This window comes from Lepeophtheirus salmonis, chromosome 14 (genome assembly GCF_016086655.4).
Source record: "Lepeophtheirus salmonis chromosome 14, UVic_Lsal_1.4, whole genome shotgun sequence".
NCBI classification, from domain to species: domain Eukaryota; kingdom Metazoa; phylum Arthropoda; class Copepoda; order Siphonostomatoida; family Caligidae; genus Lepeophtheirus; species Lepeophtheirus salmonis.
The window spans coordinates 20971978-20986135 of NC_052144.2; the positions used below are offsets into that span (position 1 = coordinate 20971978).

Sequence of the window (14158 nt, forward strand, 5' to 3'; positions counted from 1 at the left end):
TACGGTATTATCTCGATTATCATGGGCTCCTTAGCAAAAATAAAAATTTAAATAAATTAAATATTTATGGAGATATTACATATCTACACTGGTATAAATAGACATGTAGAAAAATCTATACCTCGGTCTTAATGATCTTGTGTATATAGGTACTATATGTAGAGATCTGCTACTTTCCCATTTTTTATGGCCTTTCAGTGAATAAACATGAGCATTTTCCAATCTTCATAAATATCTCAGCCTGTTGAACTACTAATAAATTCAGCCAATTTTTATTACTTTGTTTATCCTGTTATTCATTTTTTGCTATCTGAAATGATCTCTTCAACCAAATCCAAGCATCTCTGTCCAACTTGGACAATAATAATGATTCCGCTCTGATGAATGTTCAATAAACTACAAACTGTGTGGTTGGAAAATTCAATGATAGCTATTAATGCACAAGGTTGCACAAAGTTGTACACAAAAAAAATCAGATCTATAATTTTTTAATATACAAATAAAACTATATTTTAGCCACCATCAAAGATAACCATTATAATTATACACATACTCAAGAAAAGAGAGTGTAGTAATCTTTGGAAAAAATAGCCAAAAAGTTACGTCTAATAAATAATAAGAAAATTAACAGTGTTCATATTATTTTCCCGTTCATTGTTCATTTTTTCTCACTGTCGTTCATTCCTTCAAAAAATGTTAAGTTAACTCCGTTCGTTTTTCCGTCATATATGAGCAAATACATTCCTGGTTATACTTTATAGTTTATATATATATAATATGTACTCTCTTCAAGATTTAAAGAATTATGAGAACAGATATTGAAAATTTTAAATAAATCATAGATATTCAGGTAGCAACTACAAAAATCTTCCAATATAGTATTATTTTAATTTATGATTAATATAATAAAATCATCAGAAAGAAACTATTTTCTGGTTCATAATGATGAAAATATAGCTTGTACATTCATAACATTTCATTATCTTGTATTTTTATAAACCAATGCACTATTAGGTGTTATAGTCAAATTCATAAATAAATCAATACGTAGAGTGAGGGACTATAAAAAGGAGGATATACATCGTATTTTCATACTAAACAACTTATAGGTACTAAAAAGAAAAAAATGGTAACATATATCTAAATTTAGTAATGCGGCAGATTACTATAAGTTACCTGGTAACTTTGAATGACTGCATCAAAAAAAGTCATTTATAGACCTACATCGAGGACATTGAAGCATTCTTATCAACGAAATAGTATTCTTGGAATAGGAGACAAAGGATAGTTGATTTAAAGACGAATTGACTCAAGAATTCAATGAAAGAACTATGGATGGAGGATGAGAACTCTCTCTTTTCCTTGCATGGTCTTTCAGCCGTTTATTCTGTCTTTTTATGGAACTACTTAGTTATTTTATTATGTAAGATTGAACGATGACTCCGTAGATGATCTAGAGGCATTTACTTATCTGGAATTCTACACCCAAGTCAACTTTAACCACCTTACAGAACGAAACCTTGCTCACATTCATCTTCTTGGCTTTAACACGAATCGTACTCTGTGGATTTCTAGCATAATTATGGCTTTTGTTCTTACTGTTTGTTTTGGACTTTGAACATACTTTCTAACAAGTGTTCCTTGGATTTCAAATCACTTTTCAATACCATACGTGGCCGTCCAGCTAATTCTGACTTTATTGGCAATTTATGTTGGGCTTTCTGGCACACCAGCGTTTCCAGAACAAGAATTTGTTTCACTTTCATTTTTTGTTGTATTTGAAAATACAGCCAATATTCATTTATTTCACCAAAATTTGAAATAAAAAACCATAACTATATATAAAAAAAGTCAACAACGTTTTTATTTATAAAATTATATCGAAAGAAATAAACAAATCAAGGAATGATGATTAGAATTTAAGACAATCTAACTTTTGCAAAAATTCCTATCAAAATTCGAGCTGTGAGCATTCTTTTAAGTGTAAACTTATATATAACGCATAGGGCAGTTATCCTATTCTGCTGCAGCGCCTGTATTATCTTTGGATTCCCCACAGTATGAGTCTATTCTTCATGTATTGCATGCAATACATTTGAACCATAAATTGTGTCATATTTCGTCTATAGATTGCTTCGGTAAATCGAACATACCAGATAAGAAAGATTCCTTGATGTAATTGAGAATTGACTTTTTTTATATGCTTTGACCAATTTAGATTTTAGTATATATAGTGCAATGAAAAACTGTGTCAATTTAATCAATTATCATTTAATTTGATATTAATAATTTTCAAAAAATTTCAAAACTAAAACTGCACTAAATAAGTTACTAATTATTTTTTTTTCAATAAAATATCAAAAATTATAAAAATATTAATTTATCATTGTACATTTTTAATAAATAGAAGAAAATATATAGGAAGTTAAACCAAAGTCTATTAGGTTCTCCCATTCAATTAGTTTTTGAGCTATACAACTCCAAGAGATATCAAAATTTGCGTAATTTGTAAAATAGTAAAATTTAGAAAAACTAAAATTGCACATCATTTAGGCAAAGGAATCTCTACTGCTTTTCAAACTTTTATAAAAAATTACATTTTAATAGATTTAAATCGTATGTCTAAAAATACATAAATGAATTTTGAAAGGTTTGATAATACAAGTCAATGATTAAAAAATATAAGAGTTAAATAATAAAAAGAGAGCTTCTCAAATTTATCTTAAAGTTTAGAATAATAGTAATTTTTTTACTGCTATAATGTTCATACTCATAATGATTCTATAAGGGGAATTTTCTCGGAAGGGTGTCCAAGAATAGTGTTTTTTCCCAATGGACACACCTTCGGCTGATACACCAAAAACTTTGACGGAAAATCAAAATACAATGTCCTTTGCAAAAGTCTATGTTAGACAGGATCTGATGCTGCTGTTGCTTCTGAAGTTTTTGCTAACATTAGCTTAGTTTCTATCAAAAATTCAATTCTGGGCATTGATAAAATCAAGATTCACGGAGTTGTATCTAAATCTTGCATGAAATATTTTTTTATATATGGACGAAAACATGTTTTTGAAATTATGGATACCATTATATTTGAACAGGAAATTCTGAGGTCTGTTATCGAAGGAAATGTGTTTTTTGTACTGCCACAAAACGTACTTGTCTGTATGTTGTTTCATGAGCAGGGCTAAATACTGGTTTTGGCATTGCAAACTAGGGGAACTTAAAGAAGAACAAAAAGCAGAAAATTTAAACCCCTATATTAAACTTTCCTGCCAGAGATTACACTAAGATTATTGGCACGAACATCAATTTACATCAGCATCGGATCTTCAAAATATTTCTGATGAGGACTTTCATGGCAAAATATAAGAAAATAGTAAATGTTGGCTTTCCATGCTACAAACGATAAGTGGAAAGATGTTTTAAACTGGTAATATATGTTTCACAAATATTAGAATAACGTTATTTCTAGAGACAGATTTATTAAAGCCACATTGCAATCTTGAGCAGAGATGTCAAATTTCGGAACTTTGATTATTTTATTTTTCTATGTTTTGTACCACTGATTTTAATAATAAAATACCTTTTAAAATTTATTTTTGTATTATTTTAGATATAAGTTTATAATCTATGAAAGTGTAAATCTTTACAAAGCTTGGAAGAAACGTATAGCATCTATTCATTATACAAATTAACAATAATTTTTACTTTTAGACTTATTGTCTAAGTAATACTTTTTCTAAATACATACATAAGTTGTGTCATTTTTATATTCTTTTTTCTAACAAAATGATTAGCTAATATTATATAAAATTAAAAAAGCTCATTTAAACTTCAATTAGTATATCAAGCTTCTCATTTATCCATGTGCAATATCTCTAATACTAATTATATTGCACGAGTAAATATTTACACATTCTGTGAGTTGCTTAATTAAAAATCTCATTATTATAATATTTGTATATGTATGATATTAAGACTCTTAAGGACTGTTCTACATAAGCCTGGATTATATTGTGCATATCTTCATTTATGTAAATTAACTATAATTAACACTCTAATAAAATCATATGACTTTTATTTAGTATTAGCCTTCAAACGATAAATGTACAAGTTTGTCAGCTCTCGTATGATTAGTTTGTGAAATATAAATATTCTAAGTGAAGCAACTTTTTTTATTGCTAAAAAAAGGGATAAAAAGAGTTTGGGATGCTAATAAATATTGCTATTAGGTGAAAAAATTAGTGTTGATGAGAAGGCTTAGCTTGATAAACATTATTCGGACTGAACCAGTGAAATCAACTTTTGAAAAATAGTTTATTAAATTTAAATAGGGCAATATGAGCGACAAAGGCGATCCACGCAGTGTCCGTTCGAAAGAGACAATTACTGACACAAACATCCAAAAAGTAAACAAAATAACTTTAAGTGATCGTAATGTGAAGTTAATCAAAATGGCCGATACTCTACAGATTTCAAAAGAACGTTCTTTCAAGTTGGAAGGCACCAATTTGTTTACTATTTCTTTGGCAATTTTAAATAGTAAATTTGTGAAAACGAAGAGAAATGGTAATCGTTATGCAATACAATACTTTTATTTGAAAGGCCTCGGCACAACCAATAAATTTTTTTACAGAAATAATGAAGAAAATATACACAGCCGTATTTGTGGATCGTCGACTGAAAGTGCCAAAGCTAGTCGAAATTGTAGGCATTTCAGAAAGTGTTGTACATTGCACATTATCTATAAATTTGGATTTAAAGCTGTGTGCAAGATGGATGCCTCGTCTGCTCACACTCAAGTAAAAACAGTATCCTGAAGAATTTTCAATTAAGTGTTTAACGAAGTTTCACAGCAAGAAAGTCGGATTTTTATAGCCATTTCTTAACAATGGATGAAAGACTGATCCATCACTGTAGACCTGAGACAAAAGAACAATCAAAACAAGGGGCTCAAAATGGATCATCGGCTCCAGACAAGGCAAAGACCGTTTCATCAGCATGCAATGTTATGGCATTATGTAACAGCTTTTTTTTTTTTTTTTGGGTTGTATGCGTGATAATTTTCTCAAACTATCTTAGAAAGGAAAAACTATCTACTATGAGTATTATGTGAATTTATTGCAACGGTGGAAAAAAGAATGTACGGCACGGAATATATGTTTACTATTAATGTTTTTGAATGCATTATAAAAATAGAAAGCAACTATACCAATAAAGTTTTTTTAGTTTCCAGATAATCTATAGACGCTTGGATGTCTTTTAATATCACAAAATCTTTCAGTTCGTAAGAAACGCTTTTCGAAAAATGCATTTTTATTGATATAAATTATTTTATTGGCCATAACTTATGCTGAAATCCAATACGACTCATTTAAAACAATAATTGGACTCCCAGTTTCCAAACTTTATTATTTAAAGAAATAAAAATAAAATTACATCTATTGGGTGAGTAAAATATATATTAGATCTCCAAAAATTTCCAATTTTTGGGGTGTTCTACCATTCAGAAAAATATTTTGGAAAAAAACACATAGGATATAGGATTTTTGGGATTGGTGAAAAAATGAATCTTAACAGTATTCCCGTCACATGTCTTTGTCTCTGACTTAATATGATGAGCGTACAAACTAAAATTGTAAGCATTACTTCATTAATCTATTTTGAAAGTTATTTTATCATTAAAATCAATGATGCAAAATATAGAAAAATAATATAATTAAATTAGAGATTATAATACACAACAAAAATCAAAGTTTAAAATTATTTTCGTGTCCTAAATTTTGCATTTCCGCCGGAGATTGTAATTTATTTCATATAAAAACCTCTCTAGAACTACCGTTGATTACACTTTTTGTGGTTTAAATATTATGTTTTAGTACTAATTCCAGTTTCCCTAGCTTTTATTATTCTTTGCAATGCCAACTCCCGAATGTGGTCCCGTTAATCAAACAACGTACTGACAAGTAGGTTTTCTGGCTGAGGAAAAAAACCCATTTCTTTCAATAACAGGGTTCACGACAGACCTAAGGTTTTCTGTTAAAAATCTAGAGCAAACAATCAGTTCAAAGAAATGATTAGGTCCATCCTTAAAAGACTCTTCTTGCTTTATTAGAAACCCCACTGGAGCGTAGACATTAAGCACGTAGTTGACAAGCACTTGCAAGTTTCTTGATGGATTATGAGTACTTGCATCAAGTCTGAGTAAACGATTACCAGTAATAAGTCATCTTGAGTTTGCCAATTTTCCACGTTTACAGTTTGCCAGCTCAGGAGAACAGGAACCAGTTGAAACGGCTTGACAAAATTTTATACAGATATTTTTGATCTGTACTTAGTTGATCTACCACGTTATTTGGCAAGTTAGGAAAATTACCAGTCACCTCAGAAAAGGAACGACAGCTTCATATTCCGAGCCAACCAAACGTTTTCCAATTGATACGGAATATTCTTTAGGACCCAAAGCGCCACCATCTAAACTCAAAAATTAATGACGAAGAGGTAACTCATTGGTATGAAACATAAAAATGCACCATTGTAACGGTCATATTAGATATTGAATCACATTACTTTTCCAACCAGTATTAAGTTGCAATTCCGTCACGTCCAACGGAAATTATGCCATCTCAATTCCAACCTTGTCCCTCTAATAAATTTGTAATAAAGTAAAAACGGAACTACTTATAACACGACTTGGTGTTATGTGTCCAAAATAAAATGATCCAGGTACTGATAAAACTGAGATGTGATCTTCTATAACTTATTTGGGATGGTAACGGTCCACTATTTTCTTATTTATCAGAGTTTTGTCTTTTCGTCTATCAAAGTAAATACATCTAACGACAACTCCTTCAAAAGCTTTTGAAGCTTCTACTGCTTTGTAAATCTTGTTTTTATCAATAACCAGAGTCGAATTTTCGACAAAAACTAAGCCAAAGTCAGTCAAAACTGCAGATGCAACAGCAGCAACAGGTCGTGTCGATAAACCGTACCTTTCACATACCTTTGCAAATGTTGGCAACACAAATAATTTCGTTTTGCCGTTGAAGTCGATGCTGTATCTGTCGCGGAAGCCTCTGTTATTGGACACGTTTCCTAAAAAAAATCTACCCTCTCAATCATTATGGAAATTATTCTAGACAAAATCCAATCCTTTAGGGAAACATAATTTTTTTCCTCTCTCATTGAATTTTCATCCTGCCTCTGACGTTACATATGGTCACAATAATAAGCCATTATATTTTGAAAGGTCAACGTCCAAGATCAATGTCACACCAAAAAATAACCATAAGTGGAGATTTTGCTATCTACCGAGTGCCCATTCTTGTTTTAATCATAAAATAACTCTCAAAATTCATTTTTGTATTATTTTAGACACACTGTTCCAATCTGTGAAGACATATATTTTTACAAAACTTTGAAGAGCGGTATAGCCCTCTAAATGATGAACAATTTTTTTTTTTTATTTTTCGTAATTTTTGTAAAATTAGGCAAATTTTGATACCTCTTGTGTTTGCATGGGTCAAAAAAATACATTAAAGGGACACCCTAATGGGAAGTACAACCTGGTCTGTAATCTTTATTACTTTTTTTAATTCTCAAATATTTCTAAATGTTAATTCTTGGAAAAATTGGACCGCTTGATATTTATCTATCATATCACATACCTTCTGAGATGGTATTTAATTCACATGATTGTACCATAGTGTTGATATGTACCTCTTAAAAAATCTTGATTAAAAAAATTTAGAAAGTTATTATGAAAAAAATACTTAAATATAAATTTTTTAAACACCATATTTTTGGTATTTTTATAAAATTGTTGTCACTTTAACAAAAATTTATGTTTAAAAAGCTCGTGATTTCAAATAATCACTCTATACTTATTTAATCAAGATGAAAATCATGTTACTTTTACAACATGGGTATGTATAAAAAATATTTCAATTTTAAATAAAGGCCTGCTAAGAAAAAAAAGATTTTACTTGATGTATGAACAATTGACCTTTTTTTTAAGGTGTAGATGCCACAAGAGATTTCAGTAAAAATATTGATTTGATTACCTTTTTCAAAGCAAAAATTACTCTTGATGAAGTGCTGACATAATAATAATTCTATGGACATTTTATTTTTTAAACATATATATGTATAGAACATATGCAGTGCGTTAAGATAAAAACAATTTTGGAAAAAAATCAGAAAAAAGAGAAAATTTCAATATATTTTTTTGCATCATAAATCAAATTATACATAGAATCCAATCTTTCATACCCATATTTGAGAAAGTTATAGGCTTGTACTCAAATTTGCGGCACCCACAAGAATTTTAACTATTTTTTAGAAGTTTTATTTTACTTAATATACTTATATTGGCTAAATTTGGCATTTCAAAGAGTGGATAAGAATAGTTTTTTGATCGAAACTGACTATAATTTGTTGCAATATACACACGTAATACACCCTTAATTTTCAGGAAAAAATATTCCAGTTTTTTTTTGGGGTTGACGGACCACATATACATACAATAATGGTCATAAGTACAAGTGCCATTTGTTAAGGAAATAATAACTTAAGTCTTGCTATGGATCATTTTTTGATAAAAAAAACATATCTTCTATTTTATGGGACATTGGTATCAAATACGTATTTTATTTTTAACTATCTTAATGATTTATGGCAAAAAAAAAACCATTATAATTTGTGTGTCAATATTATACTGTTTCCATACGATATAAATATGTTCGTCAATTATCACAATTATAAAATATTATCATAATATATATTACCGTTTTTCAAGAACATTATATTGTTTCAAACAACATTTTTTAACTTCATTGTTGAATGATTACTGTATAAGTCTATTTTATACTTATACAACAAATAATTTAATGAATATTCTATTTATATATCTAATAATAATATTCTTTTTGAGACATGCTTGTAAGAACGATTTAAATCTACTTGTCTAAAAAAGTACGTGTATGAATATCTTTGGCAATAATTGAATACTTATTTAAATAAGGAAACAATGAAGTCGATATAATATATTATTTTATCATTATATAAACCTTGATTTTTTAAATATATATACATATATATTTTTTTAATGGCTTTCAAAATAATTTTATTTCATAACAAGATTCTCTAGAGATATACAGTTGAGCCCATAACTATTTTTAATCTCACCAAATGCCAAGAAAACATAATAAGATGTTCATATTGGATCTTCAAACTCGTTTATAATATCCCTAGTCAATCAAAAACAAGTATCAACTAAAAAAATTATAATAATTTATTCTTTTTTCGGAGTAAATTAACTAAATATCATTTATAGCATTTCATAGGTATTCATACCCAAATAGCAAAATGACTTTGTGACATAGCCTCTGGATTTTTTCAAATTTCAAAAACGCTTGGGATAACTCCTTGCCAAATTGAATAAACAATCGGATCAATTTTGGCCCACTCTTTATAACAGAATCCCCAAAAGTATTCGAGATTTGTAGAATGTCTTTTCCACACTGTGTTTTTTTTAATGTAGTTCATGGATTCTCAATAGGGTTAAGGTCAGAATTTAGGAATGGCTAGTATATGAGCCTAACATTATGCCTATTGAGCCATTCTTGAACTTTTTTGGATGTGTGATTAGGGGCATTGTCTTGCTGGAACTACTAATGTCTTCCAAGCTAAATCATCTTTGCTGATTGATGCAGATACATTTCAAAAATCTCTATATAGTCTTTTCTTTTTTAAGTGTATTACTGAGGAGTTGTGTCTTTATTCATATCAATTTAGTTTTATGAAGATATGTTTTGTCATTCCGATTGATTGATTTGAATTATATTAAAATATATGTGTAATTTAATAATGAACTATACACGAGAAGTGAATGATTATTCCAAAATGCGAGGTCTAATTTACTACCATTATTAAATTAAAAACAGCTTTGAACTCAAATCAAAAAGAAATTCCCCTTATTTCTTTTAAATCTATGCATACACACAATTTAATATTTCATAGACATATTTGAGAAAATTGTGTCATATCCTTTGAATACAAGAAATTTTGATGAGTAATGATATTCGAGAGTCCATGCAATAATTAAGCACCTTCATTTGACTTATATTACTGAATTTAGCCCCAATATGCCTTTCAAATATCAACGATCATTATAGTATAGTGCCTATCAATTTTGCATACTTTAATTATAATTTGTAGCTCACTTAAAGGGTAATAAGAATCATTTGCATATAAAGTATAACCACATATTTGAAATGAACTATTTTTTTTCCATTCTCAATAGTTGGTTGAAATCTGTATAAAGAGTAAAAATTTTAGAAAATTAGATTTGATACGAGAAAACCACTTACAGATTCGGGATCAACGCGTTAAGTTATACTAGAATTGAATATGGAATTGAAAGATTTTTTTTTTTTTTTCATTTGTACAATTAATATCAAAAACAATAAAAAATTTGAAATTTGAACCAAAAATAATTGACTAATAAGGATTCTGTTTTTTTGCTTTTTTTTATTAAGACTCATAACCACTTCTATTATATTTAGTTGAGAAATTTAGTTATAAGTAACATAAATAAAAATTGTAGTAAAATGACTCCCTCTTGAAGATCCTTTCAGTACGTGCTTAAACACAGCAAAAAAAAATCAGGCAATAAATAAACCATCATCAATTCAAAATAAAAATAAAATATCACGAGTAAAATTAGCATTAATAACAAAACATAAAAAAAAAAGCAAAAAACCGAATCAAGAGTTTAAAAGTCTCATTCAAAACAATTATTTCACAAAAGTTTAATAATATTTAATGATTTCCATTTTTCATTCCTTAATTTTTTGTAGATAGTGACATCCAGTTAGCTTTTGTTTCACTGACTCTCTTCCATGCAATGCCAAAAACTACAATTTTAATCAGATGGGACAAATCTGTTAGAGAATTTTCCAAACGCATTCAGAAGAACTTCAATTTTTCTGATCGGTTGTCTATCTGAGTTGGATTCAACAAATAGCGTAATAAATGCATCCAATAAATGGTTAGTGGGTTGAAATAAATTCCAAAGCTTCCATATTTTCTTTTTAAGTACACATAAAATTCTTCGATTCACGCAAAAAAAAAAAGTAAAGGTGACGCAGGGCAACTTTGACTACAGCTCCTTTTGAAGTTGACTGGAGTGACCTTCGATATTAAAAGTGGATGATCCATTATAAATTAAAGCTCTAACTGAAGTGTTGTAGATCTTTTTTTTTAACCGCCCATTTGTTCTATAGAATCAAACGTCTTATGAAAGTCTAACGCAATAATTGCTCCAAATTTATTTTTTTCAATTGCAGAATTAAGGGATGATCTTATGTTTTGAGAAATTTCATTAATTTTTCGCTTTCGTAAAAAAAACCCTATCGATGGTGACAAATCTTGTGTTTGAAGATAAACTATCTCTTGTCATGTCTCCTATGTACTGGTTTTTTGGTTCAGAATTATCTTCCTTATTTCACCCTTTTTTAATTACATTTTCTATTGGCGTCATAGATTCCTCGTTGTTTTCTGCAAATTCATCTTAACTAGCAAGTTATTTTGTTATAATTTGCCCGCCTTAAGAAATTATTTGGAGATGCACAAGCAAAATGTTCAATCCTGTATGATTTGGCTCAAGGCTTATATAGAACAACATAACTAATTCATATCTTGAAGCTTCTTATGGGTAAAATCCCAGACGATTCACGTTTAGGAATCAAGCTTATATGAAAGTTCACATTTATAAGACCTTTGAGTCTACCATCCTTAAAGCTAATAGCGTTAGCATGGTTGACAATAGTTCCATACTTTTCAAAAACTAGATCAATGTCAACTTTCTTCACATCCTCAAGTTCAGAATGGATTGTGATTCTTTTGTCATAAAGTATTGGATTCACGGATGCATCCTTCCTTGGAGCTCTCAGATTTCTAGAAGTTCCCTTTTACGCAATTAAAAGTTTCGCCCACCTTTCTTATAATAAATTCATCTTTGACATGAGAGAGACCCACTTCGAAGTCAAGATTTTTATTAAGTACAATCATGACAATATTCCGAAAGCCTGGGTAAAAAAGATGTCATAGAAAAATAGAATATTCAAGTTTGAGTAATCCAAAAATCGCAGGCAAGTCGCATAGGCAAGCAATCTCTATCTATTGGTATAAGATCAATTATGAAATTAATCTTTATAGCTCTAGCAGTAAGATCTTTTTTTGAAAGCATAAAGATAGTTAAATTGGGGTTATTCCCACTTGAAGATTTGTTGATTATTATCTAATAAAAGAAAAAATAAATAAAACGCAGCTCTTCAAAGTTCCTTTTTATGTCTTGTGCTCAGGTACTAGATGCTTAAGGTAGAAGGAGAGTGACTTAAGAAAAAAGATTGAGGAACAAAGAAAAAAGAAGAAAAAGAACTAAGAAGGAACTATTTATCGAGTAACCTCAAATGATGAAAATCACTAATTAATCACTAGGGTCAGAACTTAACATTTCTAAAATACACTCAAACAAGCACCTATGGTTTCAGCAAGGAATAGAAACGGTTTTTAATATCAAAAAAACCTAATCTATCCTCACTTTAACGATTTTTTATACAGAGAGAAAGATAAACACATTTACACTCTAGCAATACATAAAAATTATTCAAAAATTTACTTCTTTGCAAAAAAAATGAATTTCATATTCAGACCTAGTATTATTTGACGCGCTATTTGCAAATCTGTAATGATTTTTTGGCATATCAAATCTGATTTTTTGAGAATTGCTTGATTAAATTTGTTGAGTATTTTGTACTTAACCTTTTAAATTGTAAGTTTCTTCCGATTGAATGTTTGCATTTGAAACGTAAAAATTAACTTAAAATTTTTTAAAGACTTAACTATTTTTTTTTTTCTTTTTCATTCTCAAAAGTTGGCTCAACCCTACATAAAAGGTGAATATTCTAGAAAACCAGATTTGATGCAAGAAAACTAATAACAGATTCAGGATCAACGCGTCAAGTACTACAAGAATTAAACATTGCATTCAATGCATATTTTTCGTTCATTTCTATAATTAATATTAATTAGTCAAAAATATAATACAATGAAAGAACAAAAAGTTGAAAAATGTAATCAAAAATAATTGACTAATAAGTCTTCTGTTTTTTTTATGAAGTATGTATCAATGACAATTAAACCATCATCTCTTACCTAAGACTATCCATAATACGATAAGATTTCCGAGAATGGAACTAAATAAAATCGTTGTAAATAAAGTATTCCATAAATGCAAAATAGCAGGAGACATGCCATAGCTAATTTTAGTTATATCTTCATCCTCACTATTGCTTTCGAGGCTCACAGAGTTATTCATTATGGCAAAGGATATTCTTATTTTTTTTATTTGTGTGGGTTAGAGGATTCACTCAATTGATTTATGAAGATTTGTAATGTGTATGATAGGCTAGAAGAGAAAACGTCAAGAGACCTGTAGTTTAACTTATCACCTTATACAATATAGCTACATGCTACTTAGACTACTACACAGGGGAAACAGGGATCTTTTATAGATCTATGTAACGGGGGGGAAAGGGGGAATATAAGAACGCAGAGAGCGCTCAAAATAGAGAAACTCTTCTTTTGAACAAATTACAAATATCAAGGATTAAATGTATGTACAAATGAGTGAGATCCGAAGGGTTCCATCAATTCTCTCCCTTTTAAATCAGGTATATATTTCATTTATTTTCTAATAAAAGCCGGCTTGAATCTGATCATCCGTTAATTTATCGAAAAAAATGTTTTCCTTCTAATATGTCAGATTTAAGTGACTACAAATGACTCACTTAATAATTTAACTTGTTCTTCCCATCGTCGGATTCACTTTGTGAATGAATTCTGGGAGGTTACATAGTTAGTTATAGAGATACTTATGATACCATCAGCGCCCCTAGTAGTCGAAATTATTTTTCTACTAAACAATATTTTGAAAAACTTGATCACGTGGTTGTTGTTTTGTCACTTGGTGTTAGCTTTCGCCTTGGAATAAAAAAGGTCATACGAAACAATAAAAGCATTTTTTTCCTTTAATCGTTCAATTTTTTCCCTTCCAATTGCTTAAGCGTTCAAAAAAGAAGAAAATCTCCTT

The 14158-nt window shown here is 29.3% G+C and overlaps 1 protein-coding gene across 2 annotated transcripts in view; it reads right to left on the reverse strand.

Moving 5' to 3' along the window:
- Window positions 1-13568, reverse strand: part of LOC121129910 (tachykinin-like peptides receptor 86C) — a 107917-nt gene extending 94349 nt beyond the window's left edge. For both annotated transcript variants that reach the window (XM_040725614.2, XM_040725616.2), the window contains exon 1: window positions 13222-13568. In XM_040725614.2, the coding sequence (XP_040581548.1) occupies window positions 13222-13384 (163 nt within the window). In that variant the 5' untranslated portion in view covers window positions 13385-13568. The remainder of the gene's footprint in view (window positions 1-13221) is intronic.
- Between the last annotated feature and the right edge of the window lie 590 nt (window positions 13569-14158).